Here is a 16,029-nt window from a genome sequence, read left to right on the forward strand (position 1 = left end):
CTCTTGCCCTCCATTGGAGGACAAGAGGGATGGAGGGGACATGATAACAACATATAATACTGAGAAGAACTGACAGGATGGATAGGGACAGAATGTGTGTGTTTGAGTGTGTACTCACCTATTTGATGCTACAGGAATTGAGTCAGCTTCTGACCCTGCCTCTTTAACTTGCTGCTTGAATCCTTCCTCCACTACTTCCAGATCACGATGACGTAATATTTTATATTCCAGATGACGAAATATTTTACATTGTTGTGAATCATCTGCGTCGTCAACTTTCAACTGACTCCTTGTGTTTCAGCTATGAGGCCTGGTCAAAGACCGGGCCGCAGGATAGCTAACCTCCGAAACCCTCTCCAGGTATACTAGCCTCTCCACACAAGTTACGTCTTGGCTGTGCTCCTCACGTGTAGAGCATCTAACTATGTATTTATTACCTATGAGTAGGAAGTTGTAACTTCCCTTAGATTTTATCGTAGAATTTCTCAGGCTTACTATGTAAAGTGAACCTAAGTTATAATCAAGAGTACGTCACTCCTACAAAACATGTCTCAAACACGATCAATTATTGTTAAATAACACTAAATACTATATGGATATACAGAACTGGGGGATACGACACATTCTCCGATCGAGGGTCGACCTGATGATATCTGAATAATAAAAATAATTAGAGACAGTGCTTTTGTTTCTTTAACGCTGGTCGTACAATTACCCTAATTCAGGCAGGCAAATTTCACCAAAGCTGGCTTTTTTAAAGCGGCAGCCGCGAAAAAACATATTTGGACGAGGGGTCATCTCCCCCATGACAGTCTGCTGCAGGTAATGGCAACAGGTCAGACGAAGCTTCTCTTAATCTAGATTTTGCTCCAGAAAAAATCAGCCACTATTGATTGTTCCTGTGTTCACGACGGAGGTACTGATACACTTGCTGACGACCCACACCTTGTGAGAGCGTGTGCCCAAATCTGGAGTATACCTGGAGAGGGCTTCGGGGGTCAACGCCCCCGCGGCTCGGTCTGTGACCAGGCCTCATGGTGGATCAGGGCCTGATCAACCACATTGCTACTGTTGCCGCAAGCAACCCGATGCACGAATCACAGCCCGGCTGGTCAGGTAATGACTTTAGGTGCCTGTCCAGCGCCTTCTTGAAAGCAGCTGGTAAAAATTATATTTCATTGTGTTTGTTTATTATTAAATTATTGTAAACTTATCTAAAATCTATTTAGCTGGATTGGGCTAAATTAAGTTGCGTTTATTACAATAAAGTTAGGTAAGTTTTCTGAGGTGCTTTTGGTACAAGAGAAAATTTTAAAAATAACTTAATTTTAAATGAGCTCTTGACCAATTTTATCTATTCGGCACAACATATATATATATATATATATATATATATATATATATGTATATATATATATATATATATATGTATATAATGTATATATATATATATATATATATATATATATATATATATATATATATATATATATATATATATATATATATATATATATATATATATATATATATATATATACATATATATATATATATTATATATATATATATATATATATATATATATATATATATATATATATATATATATATATATATATATATATATATATATATATATGAATATGTCGTGCCGAATATGTAAAACTGGTCAATTAGCAATAACTCATTTAAAATTAAGTTCTTTCTGAAATTTTCTCTTATACTTTTAAAGATATATTTTTTTCATTAATGTTAATGTAAAAATTTTTAATTTTGCACCAAAAGAATTTTAGAAAACTTACCTAACCTTATTATAACAAGAGCAATTTATTTTAGCCTAACCAAACTAAATATATTTTAAATACTTTTACAATAATTTAGTACTAAACAAACACAATCAAATACATTTTTTTCGTTAGGTTCGGAATGATTTTGGCGAAATTATTGCATACACAAATTTACACTTATCCTATATGGCATGATGAGCGTTGCTATTTAAGCCAAGATCGCAAGTTCTGCGTATTCGGCACGACATATATATATATATATATATATATATATATATATATATATATATATATATATATATATATATATATATATATAAGGATTCATAAATGTCTTACAGTAACATAAATTAACAGGTTGTGTGGTTCACTATACTTGTGGTGGGCGCCTTCGCTCGCCCCGATGCTCCTCTGAATTACCAATCGACATTTAATGGTCCTTCCCATGGAGCTCCAACACCAGGACCAGCATACGGTCCCCCATCACCAAGACCAGCATACGGTCCCCCATCACCAAGACCAGCATACGGTCCCCCAACACCAGGACAAGCACATGGTCCCCCATCACCAAGACCAGCATACGGACCACCAACACCCGTTCCCGTATACGGCGTTCCTACTTCTGAGGTGAGTATAAACCACATGTCTGTGCAACTACTTTCAAAGCAATCAAATGACAATTACCAATATAACACTTCATGTTACACATGAGCTAAGCTGTGGCCTCTCTAGTGAGATACTCAATGTATGTTTTAATTATCATTATTACTGTTATTATTATGACGGCAGGCTCCTGCTCATTACAACTTCACCTGGCAAGTGAAAGACGACGCCTCCGGCAACGACTACGGTCACCAGGAGACCCGTGATGGTGCCGACACCCAGGGCTCCTACTATGTGCTGCTTCCTGACGGTCGTCTGGAGAGGGTGACGTACACTGTCAACGGTGACTCTGGCTACGTCGCGCATGTGACTTATGAAGGTCACACCACATCCCAGTCCTACTATACACCAACTCCTGGCTACGAAGGTCACACTACACCCCAAAACTACTATTCTCCAACTCCTGCCTATGGCTAATTGAACAGTGATCTCAAGGAACGTACGGCTGTCACATAACACTCTAGTCCTCATCAACGCCTGCATGTGAACTTATACTTGTTTGTGCTATGAAGATTTAATAAAAATGTATTTGAAAATAAATTATTTCACAATTTTACTTTTTGTTTATTTGATATTTACAGTTGTGAAAATAGTATTATTCAACTTGATCATTGTCAACTGACTGCAGTCGACAAATATATAATTGAGAAATACTAGAAAGGAATGACTAGCATTTTAGGGAGTTGTACATATACTGATGAATCACCAAATATCATTGAACCATCTTCGAATCTGCTACCTACGGTCGACCTGCGATCGTGAGCAAAAATGAATGAAAATAACACTGTCTATAGTTTCATCTATGTCGATCAGCTTCAGCATATTAAAATTAACATGCGAAAAATAAGAACGCATTAGGGTAGGAGTGAGCATTTCCTTCAAGATTTTTGGTTAGTGTATCAATTAGTGTGTGTTCCACATCTTTGAAAGGAAGCAAGACTTCTTGGGTGCTCAGAGTGCTTTAATAAGATCTCAGAGAAGGATTACGGACGTGTTGTTGTGAAGGGTGTCAAAACTAATGATGCTTAATTAAGTTATGTGTGTTTTAAGTACAAATGTTGAACATGTCACGTTTACAATTTCCTTCCGCAAAATTTCTTTAAAAGTAAACGAGTCCTTAACTCTACATTCATTCATACTTACATATACTAAAAAGAGGAATAGGAAGTTTAGAAAGTTAACGATTGAAAGAGCCAATAACTGATAACAGAACTGCCATGATAAAAAATTGTCCTTCCCGCTCTTAAAGTATATATTATATAATTGATTTATATGATATTAAAGATAAGCGATCAAATATTAGCTAGAATGACAGATATTATGATAAAAAATCAATGAGCAACAAGAATGTAAAGTGTCAACTAATAAGGTTCATAAAAAGAAGTTGGCGAAGACTGGAATTGAAGATTAAAGTAAAGGAAGTAAAAATGAGAATCATGTTACTGAAAATTGAAGTTACAGTAATAAACTTGTAATTAAGAAAAAATATATTTAAAGCAGTTAAAGACTTAGTCAAAGAATGGCTGTGTGTGTGTGTGTGTGTGTGTGTGTGTGTTGAAATGATAATTTTTTCTCCTTTACCCACCCTAATTACCTCATTCCCCAAATCACTGGTCTTTCTAACTTCACCCGCCCTCATATAACCAACAACTTTCGCTACACACTCCATTATTTCCTGTACTGTACACTAACTTTCTACAATCCTTATTTATAAATTTCAGTAACTGTCTCCTTGTTAGTTATTTTATATTTCATTTCTCTCTTTCCCAACGACACCATTCTTGTGCTCTTTCAACCTTATTGTTCTCACTTTACGTCTAAATAATAATCTGATATAGCATTCGCTACAAAAACATTCAGAAATTTATTTTATTTACTCACACACAGTCAAGAAAATCGCTGTTATTCCAAACTACATGTCTCAAAAACTTATTCTTTTCTCTTAAAATAAGCATTAGCTATTATCATACGTCTTTCTATTTTTAATTCAATTAGAGATCATATTGTTGGTCCTCCTAACTTACTTCCTGTGCCCTTTACAGTAATCACTCCTACTTGAACCTTCAGATCACCCACAGCATTAATTCTTTTACTTGATTCAAACATCTATAAAAATTCAATTAATGCCTTTCAAAATCTTTCTCCTTTTGCCTTTGCACTACTCTTAGCCCCAGTTGCATCAACACTCGCTGTAACCCATTTCTCACATCCCACTTTTACGCTAATCTTCTTGACTTTAAATTCTTATAACTACTACTCCTATTCCATAACTGAATGAGATATTTTTTAACAGGAAAACAAATATTTTCTATCATGTAATGATATTAGTTGGGAGAAAAGTCACTCCACATGTAATGTGGAAAGGTCTCCTCCCCCCCTATTCTAATAAAAATGAAAGCCGGACATAATTAAGAGCTGAAAAATATATTTGCCCTTTGCTCTAATTATATATAATTTAAATATTTCCAGTTACCAAATATTGCATAAGTTCAAGTTTCTTCGAGTATTACTTATAAAATTATGTGGAATCTAAGTGTCTTGTTCAGGAACAAAATGCACTCCCATCGTCTGTGGGAAAACACAGAAACTATGAATTTTTCCACATCTGAATAATCTCATGTCCGTTCAAGTGGTCTAAAGCGCCACAATGGGGTGCTATGCCTCTTCCCCACACGTGGGATCGAATCCTGTTGACTCTGATCTCTCTCACTCTATATATATATATATATATATATATATATATATATATATATATATTTATATATATATATATATATATATATATATATATATATACACACACACACACACACACACACACATATATATATATATATATATATATATATATATATATATATATATATATATATATATATATATATATATATATATATAATGTCGTGCCGAATAGATAAAATTGGTTAAGAGCTCATTTAAAATTAAGTTCTTTTTAAAATTTATAAATACTGAAGGCGGGGTAGGGGTCGGCCTAGGAAAGGGTGGAGGGAGGGGGTAAAGAAGGTTTTGTGCGCGAGGGGCTTGGACTTCCAGCAGGCATGCGTGAGCGTGTTTGATAGGAGTGAATGGAGACAAATGGTTTTTAATACTTGACGTGCTGTTGGAGTGTGAACAAAGTAACATTTATGAAGGGGTTCAGGGAAACCGGCAGGCCGGACTTGAGTCCTGGAGATGGGAAGTACAGTGCCTGCACTCTGAAGGAGGGGTGTTAATGTTGCAGTTTAAAAACTGTAGTGTAAAGCACCCTTCTGGCAAGACAGTGATGGAGTGAATGATGGTGAAAGTTTTTCTTTTTCGGGAAACCCTGCCTTGGTGGGAATCGGCCAGTGTGATATATATATATATATATATATATATATATATATATATATATACCAGGAGTTTACCTGGAGAGAGTTCCGGGGGTCAACACCCCCGCGACCCGGTTTGTGACCAGGCCTCCTGGTGGATCAGAGCCTGATCAACCAGGCTGTTACTGCTGGCTGCACGCAAACCAACGTACGAGCCACAGCCCGGCTGGTCAGGAACCGACTTTAGGTGCTTGTCCAGTGCCAGCTTGAAGACTGCCAGGGGTCTGTTGGTAATGCCCCCTTATGTATGTTGGGAGGCAGTTGAACAGTCTCGGGCCCCTGACACTTATTGTATGGCCTCTTAACGTGCTAGTGACACCCCTGCTTTTCATTGGGGGGATGTTGCATCGTCTGCCAAGTCTTTTGCTTTCGTAGTGAGTGATTTTCGTTTGCAAGTTCGGTACTAGTCCCTCTAGGATTTTCCAGGTGTATATAATCATGTATCTCTCCCGCCTGCGTTCCAGGGAATACAGGTTTAGGAACCTCAAGCGCTCCCAGTAATTGAGGTGTTTTATCTCCGTTATGCGCACCGTGAAGGTTCTCTGTACATTTTCTAGGTCAGCAATTTCACCTGCCTTGAAAGGTGCTGTTAGTGTGCAGCAATATTCCAGCCTAGATAGAACAAGTGACCTGAAGAGTGTCATCATGGGCTTGGCCTCCCTAGTTTTGAAGGTTCTCATTATCCATCCTGTCATTTTTCTAGCAGAAACGATTGATACAATGTTATGGTCCTTGAAGGTGAGATCCTCCGACATGATCACTCCCAGGTCTTTGACGTTGGTGTTTCGCTCTATTTTGTGGCCAGAATTTGTTTTGTACTCTGATGAAGATTTAATTTCCTCGTGTTTACCATATCTGAGTAATTGAAATTTCTCATCGTTGAACTTCATATTGTTTTCTGCAGCCCACTTAAAGATTTGGTTGATGTCCGCCTGGAGCCTTGCAGTGTCTGCAATGGAAGACACTATCATGCAGATTCGGGTGTCATCTGCAAAGGAAGACACGGTGCTGTGGCTGACATCTTTGTCTATGTCGGATATGAGGATGAGGAACAAGATGGGAGCGAGTACTGTGCCTTGTGGAACAGAGCTTTTCACCGTAGCTGCCTCGGACTTTACTCTGTTGACGACTACTCTCTGTGTTGTGTTAGTGAGGAAATTATAGATCCATCGACCGACTTTTCCTGTTATTCCTTCAGCACGCATTTTGTGCGCTATTACGCCATGGTCACACTCGTCGAAGGCTTTTGCAAAGTCTGTATATATTACATCTGCATTCTTTTTGTCTTCTAGTGCATCTAGGACCTTGTCGTAGTGATCTAATAGTTGAGACAGACAGGAGCGACCTGTTCTAAACCCATGTTGCCCTGGGTTGTGTAACTGATGGGTTTCTAGATGGGTGGTGTTCTTGCTTCTTAGAACCCTTTCAAAGATTTTTATGATATGGGATGTTAGTGCAATCGATCTGTAGTTCTTTGCTGTTGCTTTACTGCCCCCTTTGTGGAGTGGGGCTATGTCTGTTGCTTTTAGTAACTGTGGGACGACCCCCTTGTCCATGCTCCCTCTCCATAGGATGGAAAAGGCTCGTGATAGGGGCTTCTTGCAGTTCTTGATGAACACGGAGTTCCATGAGTCTAGCCCTGGGGCAGAGTGCATGGGCATGGCATTTATCGCCTGTTCGAAGTCATTTGGCGTCAGGATAACATCGGATAGGCTTGTGTTAACCAAATTCTGTGGCTCTCTCATAAAAAATTCATTTTGATCTTCGACTCTCAGTCTGGTTAGCGGCTTGCTAAAAACTGAGTCATATTGGGACTTGAGTAGCTCACTCATTTCCTTGCTGTCATCTGTGTAGGACCCATCTTGTTTAAGTAGGGGCCCAATACTGGACGTTGTTCTCGACTTTGATTTGGCATAGGAGAAGAAATACTTTGGGTTTCTTTCGATTTCATTTATGGCTTTTAGTTCTTCCCCCGATTCCTGACTCTTATATATATATATATATATATATATATATATATATATATATATATATATATATATATATATATATATATATATATATATATATATATACAGCCTTATGATCCTTATGTAGTCGACAGTTGATAAGCCTGATATGCTAATTACCCAACCAACAAACTTGAACATAATGCAACAATTGTTATTTCTTAAGGCAATTTAACGTAAGACAAACAAGAGTCAACCTTTGCCAGGTCTTCTTCACGAGGGAGGCCGTGACGTCATCACGTTTGTGGGGTGGGGAGGGGGGTGTATCCTCCAGTATATAAACAGATGACTTCATCCACAGATCATCAGTCCAACTCATTTTCCTCCTCAAAAATGTCTCTCAGTGTACGTTATCCTTCCATAGAAGTTTCTTAAGCTAAATACATCAGCTTACCCAGTAGTCACAACCAGTTTAATCAGTGGAGAATATTTTTTAATCCATTTTCGTGATTACTTCCTATAGAGCTTTCAGGAATGTAGTTACCTTTCAGATTTTGACCCCCAAAAACTGTATTATCAGTTTAAACAATATTGACAGTTTTCTACCGTCTTGTAGCACTTTATATATATATATATATATATATATATATATATATATATATATATATATATATATATATATATATATATATATATATATATATATATATGGATTCATAAATGTCTTACAGTAACATAAATTAACAGGTTGTGTGGTTCACTATTCTTGTGGTGGGAGCCTTCGCTAGCCCCGATGCTCCTCTGAATTACCAACCGACATTTAATGGCCCTTCCCATGGAGCTCCAACGCCAGGACCAGCATACGGTCCCCCATCACCAAGACCAGCATACGGTCCCCCATCACTAAGACCAGCATACGGTCCCCCAACACCAGGACCAGCATACGGTCCCCCAACACCAGGACCAGCATACGGTCCCCCAACACCAGGACCAGCATACGGTCCCCCATCACCAAGACCAGCATACGGACCACCAACACCCGCTCCCGTATACGGCGTTCCTACTTCTGAGGTGAGTATAACCCACATGTCTCTGCAACTACTTTCAAAGCAATCAAATGACAATTACCAATATAACACTTCATGTTACACATGAGCTGATATGTGGCCTCTCTAGTGAGATACTCGGTGTATGTTTTAATTATTACTATTATTATTATGACGACAGGTTCCTGCTCATTACAACTTCACCTGGCAAGTGAAAGACGACGCCTCCGGCAACGACTACGGTCACCAGGAGACCCGTGATGGTGCCGACACCCAGGGCTCCTACTATGTGCTGCTTCCTGACGGTCGTCTGGAGAGGGTGACGTACACTGTCAACGGTGACTCTGGATACGTCGCGCAGGTGACTTATGAAGGTCACACCACATCCCAGTCCTACTATACACCAACTCCTGGCTACGAAGGTCACACCACACCCCAAAACTACTATTCTCCAACTCCTGCCTATGGCTAATTGAACAGTGATCTCAAGGAACGTACGGCTGTCACATAACACTCTAGTCCTCACCAACACCAGCATACGAACTTATATTTGTTTGTACTATGAAGATTTAATAAAAATGTATTTGAAAATAAATTCAAAATTTTACTTTTTGCTTATTTGATATTTACAGTTGTGAAAATATCATTATTTAACTGGATCATTGTCAACTGACTGCAGTCGACAAATATATAATTGAGAAATACTAGAAAGAAATGATTGACATTTAAAGGAGGAGTACATATACTGATGAATCACCAAATATCATTGAACCATCTTCGAATCTGCTACCTACGGTCGACCTGCGATCGTGAGCAAAAATGAATGAAAATAACACTGTCTATAGTTTCATCTATGTCGATCAGCTTCAGCATATTAAAATTAACATGCGAAAAATAAGCAAGCATTAAGATAGGAGTGAGCATTTCCTTCAAGATTTTTGGTTAGTGTATCAATTAGTGTGTGTTCCACATCTTTGAAAGGAAGCAAGACTTCTTGGGTGCTCAGAGTGCTTTAATAAGATCTCAGAGAAGGATTACGGACGTGTTGTTGTGAAGGGTGTCAAAACTAATGATGCTTAATTAAGTTATGTGTGTTTTAAGTACAAATGTTGAACATGTCACGTTTACAATTTCCTTCCGCAAAATTTCTTTAAAAGTAAACGAGTCCTTAACTCTACATTCATTCATACTTACATATACTAAAAAGAGGTATACGAAGTTTAGAAAGTTAACGATTGAAAGAGCCAATAACTGATAACAGAACTGGCATGATAAAAAATTATCCTTCCTGCTTTTAAAGTATATATTATGTAATTGATTTATATGAGATTAAAGATAAGCGATCAAATATTAGCTAGAATGACAGATATTATGATAAAAAATCAATGAGCAACAAGAATGTAAAGTGTCAACTAATAAGGTTCATAAAAAGAAGTTGGCGAAGACTGGAATTGAGGATTAAAGTAAAGAAAGTAAAAATGAGAATCATGTTACTGAAAATTGAAGTTACAGTAATTAACTTGTATTAAGAAAAAATATATTTAAAGCAGTCAAAGACTTAGTAAAAGAATGGCTGTGTGTGTGTGTGTGTGTGTGTGTATGTGTGTGTGTGTGTGTGTGTGTGTGTGTGTGTGTGTGTGTATGTGTGTGTGTGTGTGTGTGAGTATGTGTGTTTCATTTGTGTTGAAATGATAATTTTTTCTCCTTTACCCACCCTAATTACGTCATTCCCCAAATCACTAGTCTTTCTAACTTCACCCGCCCTCATATAACCAACAACTTTCGCTACACACACCATTATTTCCTGTACTGTACACTACCTTTCTACAATCTTTATTTATAAATCTCAGTAACTGTCTCCTTGTTAGTTATTTTATATTTCATTTCTCTCTTTCCCAACGACACCATTCTTGTGCTCTTTCAACCTTATTGTTCTCACTTTACGTCTAAATAATAATCTGATATAGCAGTCGCTCCAAAAATATCCAGAAATTTATATTGTTTACTCACACACAGTCAAGAAAATCGCTATTATTCCAAACTACATGTCTCAAAAACTTATTCTTTTCTTTTAAAATAAGCATTAGCTATTACCATTCGTCTTTCTATTCTTAATTCAATTAGAGATCATATTGTTGGTCCTCCTAACTTACTTCCTGTGCCCTTTACAGTAATCACTCCTACTTGAACCTTCAGATCACCCACAGCAATAATTCTTTTACTTGATTCAAGAATCTTTAAAAATTCAATTAATGTCTTTCAAAATCTTTCTCCTTTTTCCTTTGCACTACTCTTAGCCCCAGTTGCATCAACACTCGCTATAACCCATTTCTCACATCCCACTTTTACGCTAATCTTCTTGACTTTAAATTCTTATAACTACTACTCCTATTCCATAACTGAATGAGATTTTTTAACAGGAAAACAAATATTTTCTATCATGTAATGATATTAGTTGGGAGAAAAGTCACTCCATATCAAATGTGGAAAGGTCTCCTTCCCCCCATTCTAATAAAAATGAAAGCCGGACATAATTAAGAGCTGAAAAATATATTTGCCCTTTGCTCTAATTATACATAATTTAAATATTTCCAGTTACCAAATATTGCATAAGTTCAAGTTTCTTCGAGTATTACTTATAAAAATATGTGGAATCTAAGTTTCTTGTTCAGGAACAAAATGCACTCCCATCGTCTGTGGGAAAACACAGAAACTATGAATTTTTCCACATCTGAATAATCTAATGTCCGTTCGAGTGGTCTAAAGCGCCACAATGGGGAGCTATGCCCCTTCCCCGCACGTGGGATCGAATCCTGTTGACTCTGATCACTCTCTCTCATATACACACACACATACACACATATACACATATATATATATATATATATATATATATATATATATATATATATATATATATATATATATATATATATATATATATATTCCAATGTCGTGCCGAATAGTAGTCACGAAATTGGTTATTTTTTCAGAGCTCATTTAAAATTAAGTTCTTTTTATAAATATATATATATACTGAAGGCGGGGTAGGGGCCGGCCTAGGAAAGGGTGGAGGGAGGGGGTAAAGGAGGTTTTGTGCGAGAGGGGCTTGGACTTCCAGCAGGCATGCGTGAGCGTGTTTGATAGGAGTGAATGGAGACAAATGGTTTTAAATACTTGACGTGCTGTTGGAGTGTGAGCAAAGTAACATTTATGAAGGGATTCAGGGAAACCGGCAGGCCGGACTTGAGTCCTGGAGATGGGAAGTACAGTGCCTGCACTCTGAAGGAGGGGTGTTAATGTTGCAGTTTAAAAACTGTAGTGTAAAGCACCCTTCTGGCAAGACAGTGATGGAGTGAATGATGGTGAAAGTTTTTGTTTTTCGGGAAACCCTGACTTGGTGGGAATCGGCCAGTGTGATAATAATAATAAAAAAAAATATATATATATACCTGGAGTTTACCTGGAGAGAGTTCCGGGGGTCAACGCCCCCGCGGCCCGGTCTGTGACCAGGCCTCCTGGTGGATCAGAGCCTGATCAACCAGGCTGTTACTGCTGGTTGCACGCAAACCAACGTACGAGCCACAGCCCGGCTGGTCAGGAACCGACGTTAGGTGCTTGTCCAGTGCCAGCTTGAAGACTGCCAGGGGTCTGTTGGTAATCCCCCTTATGTATGCTGGGAGGCAGTTGAACAGTCTCGGGCCCCTGACACTTATTGTATGGTCTGTTAACGTGCTAGTGACACCCCTGCTTTTCATTGGGGGGATGTTGCATCGTCTGCCAAGTCTTTTGCTTTCGTAGTGAGTGATTTTCGTGTGCAAGTTCGGTACTAGTCCCTCTAGGATTTTCCAGGTGTATATAATCATGTATCTCTCCCGCCTGCGTTCCAGGGAATACAGGTTTAGGAACCTCAAGCGCTCCCAGTAATTGAGGTGTTTTATCTCCGTTATGCGCACCGGGAAGGTTCTCTGTACATTTTCTAGGTCAGCAATTTCACCTGCCTTGAAAGGTGCTGTTAGTGTGCAGCAATATTCCAGCCTAGATAGAACAAGTGACCTGAAGAGCGTCATCATGGGCTTGGCCTCCCTAGTTTTGAAGGTTCTCATTATCCATCCTGTCATTTTTCTAGCAGATGCGATTGATACAATGTTATGGTCCTTGAAGGTGAGATCCTCCGACATGATCACTCCCAGGTCTTTGACGTTGGTGTTTCGCTCTATTTTGTGGCCAGAATTTGTTTTGTACTCTGATGAAGATTTAATTTCCTCGTGTTTACCATATCTGAGTAATTGAAATTTCTCATCGTTGAACTTCATATTGTTTTCTGCAGCCCACTGAAAGATTTGGTTGATGTCCGCCTGGAGCCTTGCAGTGTCTGCAATGGAAGACACTGTCATGCAGATTCGGGTGTCATCTGCAAAGGAAGACACGGTGCTGTGGCTGACATCTTTGTCTATGTCGGATATGAGGATGAGGAACAAGATGGGAGCGAGTACTGTGCCTTGTGGAACAGAGCTTTTTACCGTAGCTGCCTCGGACTTTACTCTGTTGACGACTACTCTCTGTGTTCTGTTAGTGAGGAAATTATAGATCCATCGACCGACTTTTCCTGTTATTCCTTCAGCACGCATTTTGTGCGCTATTACGCCATGGTCACACTTGTCGAAGGCTTTTGCAAAGTCTGTATATATTACATCTGCATTCTTTTTGTCTTCTAGTGCATCTAGGACCTTGTCGTAGTGATCCAATAGTTGAGACAGACAGGAGCGACCTGTTCTAAACCCATGTTGCCCTGGGTTGTGTAACTGATGGGTTTCTAGATGGGTGGTGATCTTGCTTCTTAGGACCCTTTCAAAGATTTTTATATTATGGGATGTTAGTGCTATCGGTCTGTAGTTCTTTGCTGTTGCTTTACTGCCCCCTTTGTGGAGTGGGGCTATGTCTGTTGCTTTTAGTAATTGTGGGACGACCCCCGTGTCCATGCTCCCTCTCCATAGGATGGAAAAGGCTCGTGATAGGGGCTTCTTGCAGTTCTTGATGAACACGGAGTTCCATGAGTCTGGCCCTGGGGCAGAGTGCATGGGCATGTCATTTATCGCCTGTTCGAAGTCATTTCGCGTCAGGATAACATCGGATAGGCTTGTGTTAACCAAATTGTGTGGCTCTCTCATAAAAAATCATTTTGATCTTCGACTCTCAGTCTGGTTAGCGGCTTGCTAAAAACTGAGTCATATTGGGACTTTAGTAGCTCACTCATTTCCTTGCTGTCATCTGTGTAGGACCCATCTTGTTTAAGTAGGGGCCCAATACTGGACGTTGTTCTCGACTTTGATTTGGCATAGGAGAAGAAATACTTTGGGTTTCTTTCGATTTAATTTATGGCTTTTAGTTCTTCCCCCGATTCCTGACTCCTATTTATATATATTATATATATATATATATATATATATATATATATATATATATATATATATATATATATATATATATATATATACAGCTTTATGATCCTCATGTAGTCGACAGTTGATAAGCCTGATATGCTAATTAGCCAACCAACAAACTTGAACATAATGCAACAATTGTTATTTCTTAAGGCAATTTAACGTAAGACAAACAAGAGTCAACCTTGGCCAGGTCTTCTTCACGAGGGAGGCCGTGACGTCATCACGTTTGTGGGGTGGGGAGGGGGTGTATCCTCCAGTATATAAACAGATGACTTCATCCACAGATCATCAGTCCAACTCATTTTCCTCCTCAAAAATGTCTCTCAGTGTACGTTATCCTTCCATAGAAGTTTCTTGAGCTAAATACATCAGCTTAACCAGTAGTCACAACCAGTTTAATCAGTGGAGAATATTTTTTAATCCATTTTCGTGATTACTTCCTATAGAGCTTTCAGTGATTGTAGTTACCTTTCAGATTTTGACCTCCCCAAAAATGTATTATCAGTTTAAACAATACTGACAGTTTTCTACCGTCTTGTTGCACTTATGTATATATATATATATATATATATATATATATATATATATATATATATATATATATATATATATGGATTCATAAATGTCTTACAGTAACATAAATTAACAGGTTGTGTGGTTCACTATTCTTGTGGTGGGAGCCTTCGCTAGCCCCGATGCTCCTCTGAATTACCAACCGACATTTAATGGCCCTTCCCATGGAGCTCCAACACCAGGGCCAGCATACGGTCCCCCATCACCAAGACCAGCATATGGTCCCCCATCACTAAGACCAGCATACGGTCCTCCAACACCATGACCAGCATACGGTCCCCCATCACCAAGACCAGCATACGGACCACCAACACCCGCTCCCGTATACGGCGTTCCTACTTCTGAGGTGAGTATAACCCACATGTCTCTGCAACTACTTTCAAAGCAATCAAATGACAATTACCAATGTAACACTTCATGTTACACATGAGCTGATATGTGGCCTCTCTAGTAAGATACTCAGCGTATGTTTTAATTATTATTACTATTATTATTATGACGACAGGTTCCTGCTCATTACAACTTCACCTGGCAAGTCAAAGACGACGCCTCCGGCAACGACTACGGTCACCAGGAGACCCGTGATGGTGCCGACACCCAGGGCTCCTACTATGTGCTGCTTCCTGACGGTCGTCTGGAGAGGGTGACGTACACTGTCAACGGTGACTCTGGATACGTCGCGCAGGTGACTTATGAAGGTCACACCACATCCCAGTCCTTCTATACACCAACTCCTGGCTACGAAGGTCACACCACACCCCAAAACTACTTTTCTCCAACTCCTGCCTATGGCTAATTGAACAGTGATCTCAAGGAACGTACGGCTGTCACATAACACTCTAGTCCTCACCAACACCAGCATATGAACTTACACTTGTTTGTGCTATGAAGATTTAATAAAAATGTATTTGAAAATAAATTCACAATTTTACTTTTTGCTTATTTTATATTTAAAGTTGTGAAAATAGTATTATTCAACTGGATCATTGTCAACTGACTGCAGTCGACAAATATATAATTGAGAAATACTAGAAAGGAATGACTAGCATTTTAGGGAGTTGTACATATACTGATGAATCACCAGATATCATTGAACCATCTTCGAATCTGCTACCTACGGTCGACCTGCGATCGTGAGCAAAAATGAATGAAAATAACACTGTCTATAGTTTTATCTATGTCGATCAGCT

General features: G+C 38.7%; 1 protein-coding gene and 1 long non-coding RNA gene across 2 annotated transcripts; both read left to right on the plus strand.

Moving 5' to 3' along the window:
- The first annotated feature begins 8,153 nt into the window (after positions 1-8,153).
- Positions 8,154-9,349, plus strand: LOC138851772 (cuticle protein 7-like). Its single transcript, XM_070081237.1, has 3 exons — positions 8,154-8,178; positions 8,521-8,844; positions 9,001-9,349. The coding sequence occupies exons 1-3, from the start codon at positions 8,167-8,169 to the stop codon at positions 9,289-9,291; spliced, it is 627 nt and encodes a 208-aa protein (XP_069937338.1). The 5' UTR covers positions 8,154-8,166; the 3' UTR covers positions 9,292-9,349.
- A 5,213-nt stretch (positions 9,350-14,562) lies between these two features.
- On the plus strand, positions 14,563-15,602 carry LOC138851773 (uncharacterized). The gene is made up of 3 exons (XR_011391391.1): positions 14,563-14,594; positions 14,916-15,185; positions 15,345-15,602. It is a non-coding gene; the product is annotated as an uncharacterized lncRNA (long non-coding RNA).
- Positions 15,603-16,029: the final 427 nt, after the last annotated feature.

The sequence above is a fragment of the Cherax quadricarinatus genome, unplaced genomic scaffold, assembly GCF_038502225.1.
Source record: "Cherax quadricarinatus isolate ZL_2023a unplaced genomic scaffold, ASM3850222v1 Contig2039, whole genome shotgun sequence".
In the NCBI taxonomy this organism is placed as follows: domain Eukaryota; kingdom Metazoa; phylum Arthropoda; class Malacostraca; order Decapoda; family Parastacidae; genus Cherax; species Cherax quadricarinatus.